The 14848-nt window shown below is 37.9% G+C and overlaps 1 protein-coding gene across 2 annotated transcripts in view; it reads right to left on the bottom strand.

Annotated features, from left to right (window-relative positions):
* The window catches only part of TAOK1 (TAO kinase 1), a 162533-nt gene that overhangs the window by 50760 nt on the left and 96925 nt on the right, over positions 1-14848 (bottom strand). For both annotated transcript variants that reach the window (XM_024234836.3, XM_054536582.2), the window contains exons 9-12: positions 9754-9847; positions 7590-7671; positions 4083-4250; positions 1296-1499 (exon numbers count right to left, since the gene is read on the bottom strand). In XM_024234836.3, the coding sequence (XP_024090604.1) occupies positions 1296-1499; positions 4083-4250; positions 7590-7671; positions 9754-9847 (548 nt within the window). The remainder of the gene's footprint in view (positions 1-1295; positions 1500-4082; positions 4251-7589; positions 7672-9753; positions 9848-14848) is intronic.

Raw genomic sequence — 14848 nt, 5'->3', positions numbered from 1 at the left:
CCTGTAATCCCTGTACTTTGGGAGGCCGATGCAGGTGGATCATCTGAGGTTGGGAGTTCAAGACCAGCCTGGCCAACATGATGAAACCTCTTCTCTACTAAAAATACAAAAAATTAGCTGGGCGTGGTGGCGCGCACCTGTAATCCCAGCTACTCAGGAGGCTGAGGAACGAGAATTGCTTGAACCCAGGAGGCAGAGGTTGCAGTGAGCCGAGATCGCACCACTGCACTCCAGACAACAAGAGCAAAACTCCGTCTCAAAAAAAAAAAAAAAAAAGATATAAACGTCTTGGCACAGTGGCTCACACCTGTAATCCCAGCACTTTGGGAGGCTGAGGCAGGTGGATCACTTGAGGTCAGGAGTTTGAGACTAGCCTGGCCAACATGGTGAAACCCCATCTCCACTAAGAATACAAAAATTAGCCAGGCAGGGTGGCACACACCTGTAATTCCAGCTACTCAGGAGTCTGAGGCAGGAGGATCGCTTGAACCTGAGAGGTGGAGGTTGCAGTGGGTCAAGACTGTGGCCACTGCACTCCAGCCTGGGTGACAGAGTGAGACTCCGTTTCAAAAAAAAAAAAAAAAAAAAGATATAAACATTATGGATAACATAAAATTCACTTTTGATCATCACTCATCCCAACCATTTCTCACTCCCCAAAGGCAACCATTATCATTTTATGTGTATCTTCCTATTTTTTAGTATTTTATTTTTCATGTAAATAATGTCAAATAATATATTTGAAGTTTCTATACTTTTTCTTCTAATATTTTGAAATAGTTCCACATTCTTTTTGTATTCTCAAAACATGAACTTTCCAAAGGGAGATAACAGGTTAGGAGTTAACAAGGCTTTTTCCATTAAAAAATGTTTCAAACTTCTTTTTTTTTGAGATAGGATCTCACTCTGTCACCCAGGCCTGGACTGCGGTGGTGCGATCTTGGCTCACTGCAACCTCCACTGCCCAGGTTCAAGCGATTCTCCCACCTCAACCTCCCAAGTAGCTGGGAGTATGGGAGTACAGGCACGTGCCACCATGCCTGGCTAATTTTTGTATTTTTAGTAGAGACAGGGTTTCACCATGTTGGCCAGGCTGGTCTTGAACTCGTGGCTTCAAGTGATCCACCCGCCTCGGCCTCCCAAAGTGCTGGGATTACAGGTATGAACCACTGCGCCCAGCCATGTTCCAAACTTCGGGAAACTTCCTTATCTTCCTTCTTCCTTCTCTTAAACTAATAGATAAAGAAAACAGTTTACCAACATTGAATTTTTTTCATTGAAATCCAAATACTCACAGGTTTTAAATGGATAACAGAACTGTTAGACATCACTGTGTGGTCTCCCTCCATCATGTCTAGCTCACTCTTGTCATCTGAGACATCTGGAAGACTGTTAACACTACTGCTTTGGCTGCTGGCACTGATGGACATGCTGGGAATGGATTGATTACTTCCAACACTATTAACTGTTCCTGTCCGGCCAACACCATGATCTTGTTCCTAAGAGAAAAGGACATTCAGTTCAGTTCAAATATTTATATATATATCTCTCTTCTGAATTCTTGATTATAAGCACCTAGCATACCAGTTGGCAGACAGTCTCAGAAAGTTGGTCTATCATGAGAAATTGCTTTTATTTTCCAAGACCAGGAAGTTTATCAACTGTTAGTTTATTGAAAAACAAAAATGACTAACAAGTAAATCACAAAAAAATTCAACCAGCTGTCTAAAACAAAGTCAGCTGATCAGTTTTGGGTGATTTTCAAAGTACAATATTTTATCTAAATTGCTTGATATTTTAAAATAACCATTTCTACAATACATCTCATGGGGTATATATAGAGATCCTGTTCATTTCTCAATAATTCTTGGTTAATACAAATCTCTCCATAAAAAAAAAAAAAAAGCACTGGCTATTCTGGGCACAGTGCCTATGGGGTAGCCCTGCTCCATAAGGAGCATTTAAAAAAAAATAAAGTACTAGAAACTTCATTGTAGTTGTTATTCTTCTTTATGAAATCAGCCTTTCATAAGTAGATTCTTCTTTCTTCTGGAAAACATAGTCTCTAGATTACCTTTCTTGTCTTTCTTTCTTTTTTTTTTTTTTTTGTAGTTCAATAGGTTTTTGGGGAACTCTAGATTATCTTTTTACCACCAAATAATTTAACATTAATTCCTACCTCTTCTTGTGTAAACTAACAATTACATATTATATTATTTCAAATCACAATCATAAGAATGTTTTTCTGATGTAAACAGGCAGCTGTAGTATCTGGGCACTAACATTACAGTAGTCTTACCATACCAGAATTCTTTAAGATATGCAGAATTGAATGAACACAGACACATATGTAGATAGGGACTTTTCTTACATCCCTAGCCTAACACAGATGTTGTTAACAATTTAACTACATAGAATTTTATTAATTTCACTTTATTAAAGTATTTCACATATCTGAAATCATCCCAAACAATTTTCTAGTGACTATCATTAAGAACTAAAAATAATCCCCAAATCAAAAATTGTAGGTTTATAAAGTCTTATATTTGACAGTTCATTATTTATTTAGTGATATTAAAAAGAGAAAAGAAACTATTGCGCATGGTTTCAGAATACAAAGTGGTCTCTCTCGATGGAAAGCAATAGAAAAGAATAAAATTTTATGAATTCTGATGGGGCAAAGAAGAAACAAAATATTTAGAGAGAAAAAATAGCTTTACACATACTATACTTAATATGTATATTTCTTCATGAGGAAGTTCTGTAATACTTCTACAGCAAATCTGTATTTCCATTCTCCCTAAGAGGCAACACAGAACTTGGCCTTGAGAGTAAAAGAGGTATGAATTTGAACCCATGTTCCTCTACCTACAGTGAGCAACTTAATTTATTCTAAGCCTTGCTTTTGGTATCTGTAAAATGAGTATTTTAGAACAGTGTAGGCCAGGCGCGGTGGCTCACACCTGTAATCCTAGCACTTTGGGAGGCTGAGGCAGATGAATCACTTGAGGCCAGGAGATGGAGAACAGCCTGGCCAACATAGCGAAACCCCGTCTCTACTAAAAATACAAAAAATTAGTTGGGCGTGGTGGCGCACCTGTAGTCTCAGCTATTTGGGAGGCTGAAGGGGGAGACTCGCTTGAACCCGGGAGGTGGAGATGGCAGTGAGCCGAGATTGCTCCACTGTACTCCAAACTGGGCTACAGAGCAAGACCCTGTCTTAAAAAAAAAAAAAAAAAAAAAAAAAACAGTATAGATGGAATGAAATCAAGTTTCTTTGGTGACACGGTAGAATGCCTACCAACTTTCTCATGACTTCGGAGAGAGTACATTCAGCCTTCACATTCTGTAATTCAAGAACTTCCAAAAGCACATCATATGGAACTGGACAATCAGTCAAAAAAGGGCTCAGGCTGGGCATAGTGGCCCATGCCTATAATCCCAGCACTTTGGGAGGCCGAGGCGGGTGGGCCACCTGAGGTCAGGAGTTCAAGACCAGCCTGGCCAAAGTGGTGAAACCCTGTCTCTACTAAAAATACAAAAAATAAAATAAAATACAAATTAGTCAGGTGTGGTGGTGCGCGCCTATAATCCCAGCTACTCGGGAGGCTGAGGCAGGAGAATCGCTTGAACCAGGGAGGCGGAGGTTGCAGTGAGCCGAGATCATGTCATTGCACTCCAACCTGGGCAACAAGAGCAAAACTCCGTCTCAAAAAAAAAGAACAGGTTCAGTGGTCAAGAAATTAGAGAAGGACTAGATTAAACAAAGGTGAACAAGTTTCTTTAACAAAGGACTTCTCAGAACCTTCATTATGACATTGTGTACCATAAAGGGGTTGGATTTAGATCATGCAAACAAACATGATGAAAGTCTTAAAAAAAAATTTTTTTTTTAATTTTTCTTATTTCTCCAAGAAAAAAGGACCTTTTTTTATTCCTAACTGGGATTTTATAGGACCAGTGTTAAGAAAATACAACCTGGAAACCCTTGGTATATAAGGTAAATTATGGCAGGGCAAGCTGCATAAGGAAAGAAACCAATAGTGAAAATTCAATATTGGAATCATTTTTTTATCTATTACCTCTTCTTCTTCCTGTGCTTCTACTGCTGGTCCGTTATGTGCCTCCTGGAAAAGGAGTTTCTTCATCTTTCGATACTGCAGATTGTCCAGCTCTCTTACTGCATCCTTTGTCCTCTGAATGAGATCTATTAACACGGTTTCAGGGCGCTCCCGAAGAACAAATATGTGCTAGATAGGGTAGAAGGTAAAAGGTTGATTTTTTTTTCAATTAGTGACAAAGGTACTCCTTCTCAGACCCTAGAGATAATATCCTATGATAGATAATGCATATAATCTATAGCTACATAATTCTGTTAAATTTCTTCTATTTATAAAATTATCATTTACATACATATACTCTGTGCGTACATAACTACTCTTTTTATTTTGAACATAATATTTTTGTTGGCCAACTAAAAATGCAGAGTTAAAATAACTGAAGGGTCTAAACACTAAGAATTAAGTCCAATCAGAGCTCTCAAGGTTTACATATTCTAAGAACTGATGATTTCACACAAAAGACATGTTCAGCTCTGAGTCATATTTGTTTCAACAGGAATGTATTTAATGATGGTGAATTATGAAAGATGAATTTAGATATTAGATATTGGGTTCCTTTATATGCTGCGTGAACAATATTCTTTATAAAATACTAACACAGATTAAAAGCCATTAAATTATTACTGTTTTTTATCACTAGCATTTAATATAATTTCACCTTATCAAATACAAAAAGTAGAAAAAACAATTCCACCATTATGATGATCACAGTTACATTGTAATATACTTCTTTTCAGAAATTTTCTATGTATAAAATGTTTTGTAGATACATAGTTAGCATGTAAATTCCAGAAAGACATATTCTGCCATCCCTTGAGTTCCACGAAATATCCTTGAATTCTTCTTTTTTTTTTGAGATGGAGTCTCGCTCTGTCGCCCAGGCTGGAGTGCAGTGGCGCGATTTTGGCTCACTGCAACCTCTGCCTTCCGGGTTCACGTCATTCTCCTGCCTCAGCCTCCCAAGTAGCTGGGACTACAGGAACCCGCCACCACACCCGGCTAATTTTTGGTATTTTTAGTAGAGTCAGGGTTTCACTGTGTTAGCCAGGATGGTCTCGATCTCCTGACCTCGTGATCTGCCCGCCTCGGCCTCCCAAAGTGCTGGAATTACAGGCATGAGCCACCACGCCCGGCTATCCTTGAATTCTTAAGACAACTTTTACCTCTTTTGTCAGCTTGTTTCTTTTTTATGCAAAGAGTTGTAACTATGAATCGTAGCCCACTGTAACCTCAAACTCCTGGGCTCAAGCAATCCTCCCACCTCAGCCTCTCAAGCAGCTAGGACTACAGGTGTGCACCACCATGTCCAGCTAATTTTATTTTATTTTTTTGGGGGTGGGGGGTAGAGTTAAACTCCTGGCCTCAAGTGACCCTCCCACCTTGGCCTCCCAAAGCATTGGAATTACACCACTGCGCCCAGCCTTTATACAATGTTTTATTCAATTTTCACAGTCATAAGTATTATTATTTTAGCTGGGCGCAGTGGCTCATACCTGTTATCACAGCACTTTGGGAGGCCAAGGCAGGCAGATCACTTGAGGCCAGGAGTTCAAGACCAGCCTGGCCAATAGTGAAATCCTAAAAATATAAAAAATTAGCAGGACGTGGAGGCCTAGGCCTGTAATCCCAGCTACTCAGGTGGCTGAGGCACGAGAATCACTTGAACCTCAGAGGCAGAGGTTGCAGTGAACTGAGATCATGTAACTGAACTCCAGCCTGGGTGACAGGGCAAGACTCTGTCTCAAAAACAAAAAAATAATAATAATTATTATTTCAAACTCATAAACATAATGCCTGTAGAATATTTCATCAAATGTTTGTGCCCAAATCACTTAACCATTACTCTAATTTGGGGCAGCTATTTCTAATTTTTAATTCCATGATAAATAGCTTCATACATTAAAATTTTTTATTAGTTTTTTTCTTTATGATAGACTGCAACAGAAATGTAATTAGTCCAAAAGATAAGAAGCTCATGATAAATATTTCCTATCATTTCAAATAGGGCTGTGATAATACACACTAGGGGCCAGGCGAATTAATACTATTAATATATGCAGACTTAGGATCTAATCACCAAATACTAGTGGGCTGGGTTACTACTACATGAGTTAGAAAGGCTTCTTTTGCTTCTATTCGGCAAATGTAAGAAGCCAGTCACATTCTTCCTTTTTTTTTTTTTTTTTTCCCCGAGATGGAGCTTCTTCTTATTGTCCACGCTGGAGTGCAATGGTGCGATCTCGGCTCACCACAACCTCTGCCTCCTGGGTTCAAGCGATTCTCCCGCCTCAGCCTCCTGAGTAGCTGGGATTACAGGCATGCGCCATCACGTCCGGCTAATTTTGTATTTTTAGTAGAGACAGGGTTTCTCCATGTTGGTCAGGCTGGTCTCGAACTGCTGACCTCAAGGGATCCGCCCGCCTCAGCCTCCCAAAGAGCTGGGATTACAGGCGTGGCCCACCATTCCCAGCCTACTATTTACAAATATTGTTTTATCCAAAAACATAAAACCTTATATTTATTTATTTATTTATTTATTTTGGAGAAGGGGTTTCGCCCTTGTTGCCCAGGCTGGAGTGCAATGGTGCAATCTCGGCTCACCACTACCTCTGCCTCCCAGGTTCAAGCGATTCTCCTGCCTCAGCTTCCTGGGTAGCTGGGACTACAGGCGTGTGCCACCACGCCCAGCTAATTTTTGTATTTTCAGTAGAGACAGGGGTTTCACCATGTTGGCCAGGATGGTCTCGAACTCTTGACCTCGTGATCCGCCTGCCTCAGCCTCCCAAAGTGCTGGGATTACAGGTGTGAGCCACCGTGCCCGGCTAAAGTATGTTTTATCAACTTTGAAGTAAGACATTGTTCCACATGAATTAAAATTTATAACTCATGATTATATTCTTGCACATATTAAGTATTGAGCTATTTGAATACTTAACTACATATTCTATTTAGACATGGTAAGAGCAGCTAATCAATTTGAAAAACGAAATACAAAAATTTAGTATCTAAGAAAAGTTATCAGAAACAACAGTATAAAAAACTAGTATTTTATTAAAAACTAGTAGAGTATACTTAATCCTAACTCAGAATCAAATAATAAAACACATTCTTTACAATTATTTCTTAGGGGTAAGAACAAATTTAAAGTATAATGGAACTGGTGGCTCATGCCTGTAATCCAAGCCCTTGAGAGGCTGAGGCAGGTGTGGATCACTTGAGCCCAGGAGTTCGATATCAGCCTGGGCAATGTGGCAAAGCCCCACTTCTAACAAAAATACAAAAATTAGCCGGGTTTAGTGGCGTGTGTCTGTAGTCCTGGCTACTTGGGAGGCTGAGGGGGGAGGATCGCTTAAGCCTGGGAGGTCAAGGCTGCAGGAGACGCGATTGTGCCACTGCACTCCAGCCTGGGTGACAAAGTGAGGCCTTGTCTTAAAATAAAATAAATAAATAAACTATAATAGAACTGACCTTTAAAAGTTCCTCTGATGTAGGTCGATCTTGAGGGATTTTCTGGAGGCAAGAATCTACAAAGTTGCGAAAATAATCAGACCTATTGTAAAGGAAAGTATCAAGTGAACACATTGCTATTTCCTTTAAAAATACATCCACAAATCAAGGCACGTGCCTATTGGTGGGAGGGGAAATGGAAAGGGAATGATTAAAAAAAAGCAGAGACTATATAGTTTCATATAAGTCTATGAAGATCTATCTAAAGCAACCAATGAATGTTCACCATTTTCCAAAGATAAATTCACACAGATTACTTTAAAATCCTGCTCCTACATATTTAAATATCACAGCTCATATTACTATATTGAGGCAAAATGAGGGAAGCCTATCCACTTTTTTTTTTGCATTCAAACCCAAGATAACATTCCTATTTCCCTTTTTTTCTTTTCCTTTTTGCTAAGCCTTTCTTATAATAAGCTCTTTCCTATAATAAGCTCTTTCTTATTTGCCCCTTGGATGGTCTTCTATATAGCATGTTTCAGAATATTACTCTATCTGCTCTGGAGAGAGTGTTTTTATACCTGAGTATTTGGTGCCCCTGAGCAAATGGATAAGACTTCCATTAAACCTAGAAAACCAATTAAGATATTTTTAAAAACGTTAGAAGTCTGTAACACATTATTATATAGTGTTATTGACAAGAGTTCAGTAAGGCAGTAAATAATTACTCCATCAATGTTTGTCTCCAATATTCAAATAAGATTTTAAGTTCCTTGTAGGCAAGAATTCTTTTATAAATCCCCAACTCTCAAACACAGTGTAAAGACAGTCTGTGTTCAATATATTTATTACTTATATGTAGCAATTATGGTTTCAATGTTTTTGTTTCTCCAAAACTGATATTGAAACTTAATCTCCAGTGCAACAGTGTTGGGAGGTGGGGCCTAATGGAAGTTGTTCAGGTCATGAATGGATTAATTCTGCTATAAAAAGGGCTTGGGGGAGAGGGTTCTCTCTCTCCTGCTCTCTGCCATGAGAGGACACAATGCTCCTCCCCTCCAAAGGATGCAGAGTTAAAGGCACTATCTTGTAAGCAAGAGGACCAGGTCCTAACCTGCCAGTGCCTTGGTCCAGGTCCTAACCTGCCAGTGCCTTGGTCCTGGACTTCCCAGCCTCCAGAAAGTGAGAAATAAATTTCTGTTCTTTATAAATCACCCAGCCTCTGATACTCTGTTACAGCAGCACAAAATGTACTAAGCCATACCATAACACTAAACTCAGTGTCAAAAGATTCGTTCTATAAAATTCTAAACACAAAGTAGAGTTATATAGAAAGAATCTTTTGGCACAGAGTTTTAGCATTATTAGTTTAGTAGAGTTATATGGCACATTCTTAAGTGGCAAAGACTTATATGAATGTGCTATAATTATGTACTCTTTAAATAATTAAGTACCCCTAATTTATATATCTGTGAATTTCAAAATATTTATTAAATATGCTAGATATCCCCCTAGAATTTATCGAATGCTAGGTACACCTGAGGAATTAATTTTCTACTATAGTTTTATACTGTTGATAAAAATCCTAGTTTTCTAAAATTGTCAATCTGTTGTCCATAAACCTCTTTACATGAATGAACTAAGTTTTAACAAATCAAGGAAGTCCTAGAAGGAATATCAGATAAAACTGAATAACAAATATTATAATTAGAGTGATCCCAAAATTTTTAATTACCTGGTAATTTTGATAAAGTCAAATCATTTTACTTATATTTTTATATCATATAAATTATAAACTATCCTCCAATCAAATATCACTATAGGTTGTAATAATATATATATATTTTAGTTATAAAATATTAATGCTTAAATGCTATTTATTATTTAATTAGGATTAGGTATTCCTAAATTTAAAGAAAAAGTAAAATAGAAATTCCTGTAAAATGAATACTTTTTGCATTCATGTGACATCATCCATCCTTTTCTGAACTCAGTTATACGTATGCTATGAAATGAAAACATGATAAGAATAAATATATTTAAAAGGGTAAAATACACCTATTTTAATATCTTATAAGGTGATACATTTTACCTAATTGAAATTAAATCACTTTGATAACAGATTATGAAAAAGCATTTCATTTATTCAACATTGAGCAATATATATATTAACAATACTCACCATTCATTAGACTGTAGTGTAGGGGATTCATTTTGGGCTATGTGATATAAGGCACTCATTGCATTCATATTAAATAAAGGAGGTTTCCTTTCCGCTGTAAAAGAAAGGAAACATTCCTGTTGAAATAGGTTCCAGGAGTACTCAAGTCCTGGGCACATTTTTCTTTTTTCTTTTTTAATGATTTTATTTTGAAACAATCTTAAACTTACACAAAAAACTGCAAGTAGAGTTCAAAGAGTTTTTTTTTTCTTTTCTGTTTTTTTTTTTCTGAGACAGGGTCTCGCTCTGTCACCCAGGCTGGAGTGCAGTGGCACAATCTCGGCTCACTACAGCCTAGACCTCCTGTGCTCAAGCAATCCTCCCACCTCAGCCTCCCGAGTAGCTGGGACCACAGGTGTGCACCACCATGCCCAATTAAGTTTTGTATTTCCTGTAGAGATGGGGTTTCACCATGTTGCCCAAGATGGTCTTGAACTCTTGAGCTCAAGTGATCCTCCCAACTCAGCCTCCCAAAGTGCTGGGATTACAGGTGTGAGCCACTGCACCCCGCCTCCAAGAACTTTTTCAAGTGAATCAATTGAGAATAAATTGCTGACCTGAAGCCTCACTATCCTTAATATATACTTGAGTGTATATTTCCTATAAAGAAGAACATTTTCCTAAAGAACCATAATACATCCATTAAATCAGGCCATTTAATAGTGATATAAGACTACCATCTAATCCCCAAACTACATTCAAGTTTCATTCAAATGTCCCAATAATATCCCATGTAGCAATAATGAGCTTTGAGTATTGGCAATCTTCAAGGAATTTGTTCATTTTATCCAAGTTGTCAAACTTATTGACATAAAATTGTTCATATTTCCCCATTACTCTTTTAATATCTGTAAAATCTATAGTGATTATAATCTCTTACTCCTGATATTGGAAATTTGTGTCTTCTCTCATTTTCTTTGTGATTAGTCTGGCTAGAGGTTTAACAATTTTATTGATCTCAGAGTACTAGTTTTTGGTTTCACTGATTTTCTCTATTGTTTTTCAGTTTTCTGTTCGACTGATTTCTGCTTTGATCTTTATTATCCTCTACCTTCTGCTTATTTTGTGTTCAATTTGCTCTTTGTTTTAGTTTCTTAAGGTAAGAGTTGAAGTCATGACTTTGACAAATTGAAGTATGGTCGCCCTTCTGTATCTGCAGGTTCTGCATCCACAGACTGAACCAACCAACTGAAATATTTCAATCATAGACTGAAAATATTTGGCAAAAAAATAATTTAAAAAAACAAAAATTTTTTAACAATTAAAAAATTAACAATTTTTTTTTTTTTTTTGAGATGTGGTTTCACTCTTGTTGCCCAGCCTGGAGTGCAATGGCGCGATCTTGGCTCACTACTACCTCCGCCTCCTGGGTTCAAGCGATTCTCTCCTGTCTCAGCCTCCCGATTCTCTCCTGTCTCAGCCTCCCGAGTACCTGAGATTACAGGAGTGCGCTGCCATGCCTGGCTAATTTTGTATTTTTAGTAGAGACGGGGTTTCTCCATGTTGATCAGGCTGGTCTCAAAACTCCCAACCTCAGGTAATCCACCCATCTCGGCCTCCCAAAGTGCTGGGATTATAGGTGTGAGCCACTGCGCCCAGCCAAAAATACAAATTTTTAAGACAGCTACTTACATGGCATTTATATTGTATTAGGTATTATAAGTAATCCAGAGATTATTCAAAGTATATGGGAGGATATGCATAGGTTATATGCAAAAACTACACCATTTTATATGAGACTTAAGCATATGCACATTTTATTATCTGAGGGGGTTCTGGAACCAATCCTCTGAAGATTCTGAGATATACAGGACTCTTGAATGTCCCTCAGTTTGAGATTTTCTGACATTTCCTATTATTAGAGTTAGGCTAAACACCTTTGGCAGGAGTATCACAGAGGTAATGCTATAATTTATATCCTATGAGGCGGCACATGATTTTGAGAAGTTCTGTTACTGATGGTATTCACTTTGATCACCTGGTTAAGGCCCATGTCTGCCAGTCTTCCTCACGATAAAGCTTCTCTTTTCTCCTTTGTAATTAATAAGCATTTTGTAAGATGGTACTCTGAATCTACATAAATATTCTGCTTCTCATGAAACTTTCAACTTTATTCTTTTATTTATTTATTGTATGGAGTCATAGATTTTTATTTTATTTAATAAGTTATATCATTTATTTTGATGTTCAAATTATCCCATATTTGAACAGCAGAAACCTTTTTAAGCTGGCTTGTGTCTTTTGGACATGGCCCCATTATTATTTGGTTACTTTCTTGCTTTCTGGTACACTAAGATGTCCTAGCTTCATCTTGTGCTTTCCCTAGCCCAGACCCTGGATCAATCATTTCTCCAAGGGGCTGTTGTGCTAGGTGTGCTTACTACTACTGGGGTGTCACTGCTCTCAGACACGCTCAATGAACAGAGTTGGGAATATATACATGTACATAATACATTTATACACCTATGTGTTCAAATACATGATGTATATTAAATACTTATATTTGAAAACAATAAATTTACTACAATATCTCAAATTCCAATCCAACACCATAGTGTTTATTTCTAGCTTTCTCTTTCCATATTTGTAAAGTCCTTCTCTGACAATGAGAGAAACCCTGCTCTCATTATCCTTAATACTTTTTTTTTTTTTTTTTTTTTTGAGACAGAGTCTCGCTCTGTTGCCCAGGCTGGAGTGCAGTGGCACAATCTCGGCTCACTGCAACCTGTGCCTCCCAGGTTCAAGCAATTCTCCTGCCTCAGCCTCCTGAGCTGGGACTACAGGCATGGGCCATCATGTCCGGCTAATTTTTGTATTTTTAATAGAGACAGGGTTTCACCATGTTGACTAGGCTGGTCTTGAACTCCTGACCTCAGGTGATCTGCCCTTTTGGCCTCCCAAAGTGCTGGTATTACAGGCATGAGCCACCGCAACTGGTCCTTAATATATTTTTCTATCTGATAAATTCCTCCTATGTAACCAATATCCCATCTTTGTGACCATCTTCTCTCTGCTTAAGCAGATGCCCTCCTTTCTCTGTTCAAATTCTGAATCCCCATTCCACTTCACCTCTTGGTCACTAAGCCTTTTAAATGGTATACCATCAATATATCAAACCTGTATCAAACTAGAACATATCTTTTTAATTTTGTCATTCACTATTAAATTAAAAATCTCTCAATTTTATCAAAGAACATTAAACTTGGCTAAAAATCACAGAAGAGATTCACCAAATTTACAATGTGTTAGACTCTCATAAATTCAAATAACTTTTTTTTTTCTTGAGTCAGATCTCACTCTGTCACCCAGATCAAAGTGAAGTGGCACGATCTCGGCTCGCTGCAGCCTCTGCCTCCCCGGTTCAAGAGATTCTCCTGCCTCAGTCTCCCAAGTAGCTGGGATTACCGGGATGCGCCACCACGCCCAGCTGATTTTTGCACTTTTAGTATAGATGAGGTTTCACTATGTTGGCTAGGCTGGTCTAAAACTCCTGACCTCAAGTGATTTGCCGGCCTTGGCCTCCCAAAGTGCTGGGATTACAGGCATAAGCCACTGAACTGCACCCGGCCAAATATTTTTTATCTCAAATTTTTATAAGCTACTACTAAACTTTTTTTCTTTTTTTGAGATAAAGTCTTGGTCTGTCGCCCAGGCTGGTGCCATCTTAGCAGTGGTGCCATCTTAGCTCACTGCAACCTTGATCTCCTGGGCTCAAGTGATCCTCTCACCTCAGCCCCCAAGCAGCTGGGACTACAGGTGCATGCCACCATGCCAAATTAATTTTTTTGTATTTTTTGTAGAGACAGGGTTTCTCCATGTTGCCCAGGCTGGTCTCCAACTCCTGGGCTCAAGTGATCTTCCCACCTTGGCCTACTAAAGTGCTGCAATTAGAGGCATGAGCCACCACTTAATTTTAAACCAAATTTATTTTAAGTTAGAGATACTATTTCTTATTATCTTGTGCATGTTTCTAAAATGTCTCTACCCATAAATTTAGATTGCTTCTGTAAAATTAATACCTCCAAAACTCAAGAGGAAATTAGATGAAACTGAGATAGAAGAACTGAACGGTCTAGAAAGTAAATCTCAGAAACAATGTCCGGTGATAAAATTTCCAGAGAAAGAGTTCAAATTATATATACTTATACAGAAGAGTAATCACCGAAGAGTGAGATAAATGGGTTCAAATTTTACTATTTTCATTTATTCCTCTCAATGGGAAAAATGACTATGTGTACTTTTGTTTCCTGTTTTATTTTAATTTAATTAATTTGTTTGTTTAGAAAGGGTCTCACTCGGTCACCCAGGCTGAAGTGTAGTAGTATAATTATAGCTCACTGCAGCCTCAAACTCCTGGGCTAAAGGGGGTCCTCCCACCTCAGCCTCCTGAGTAGCTGGGACTACAGGTGTGAGGCTACCATGCCCAGCTAATTTGTCTTGTTTTTGGTAGAGACAAGGTCTTGCTATGCTGCCCAGGCTGGTCTCAAACTTCTGGATTCAAGCAATCCTTCTGCCTTGGCCTCCCAAAGTGCTAGGATTACAGATGTAAGCCACTGTATCCAGCTGAGAGTAGAACTATGAATAATTTATTTTCTTTTCACTCCTTTTGTATTTCTATAATTTTACACCCTAAACATATATTTATGTAATTAAAAATGGTAAATTATATTTTTATAAAGATTATATAATCATGCAGCTTGAATAACAACAAACTAAAAATTTTCATCAGATTAACTATAAAGAAACATGTAAGCAAACCCACTCATGAAAAATTATGTATTACAAGATTTGTTGGTATTAAGACATAAACCAAGTAATTTCAACCTTTGTGACACTAAAGCAAGAAAGAGTCATATCTATTCACAACTATGTTTATCAAGACCAATAATGGTAAAATTGATGTAAATTTTTTCTATTACCTATACTGTAAGAAAATAGTTTGCTTTAATTTGCTATCCTTAACTCTTCCAAAGTAGAAAAGCATATTATAATAAATATGTGTCCCAAGACTGAATCGGATTTGCATTGAGAATCATACCTCACATCTGTAAACCCA

The sequence above is a fragment of the Pongo abelii genome, chromosome 19, assembly GCF_028885655.2.
Source record: "Pongo abelii isolate AG06213 chromosome 19, NHGRI_mPonAbe1-v2.0_pri, whole genome shotgun sequence".
Classification (NCBI taxonomy): Eukaryota; Metazoa; Chordata; class Mammalia; order Primates; family Hominidae; genus Pongo; species Pongo abelii.
Note: the sequence above shows the minus strand (reverse complement) of the source record. Positions and strands in the feature narration are given on the sequence as shown.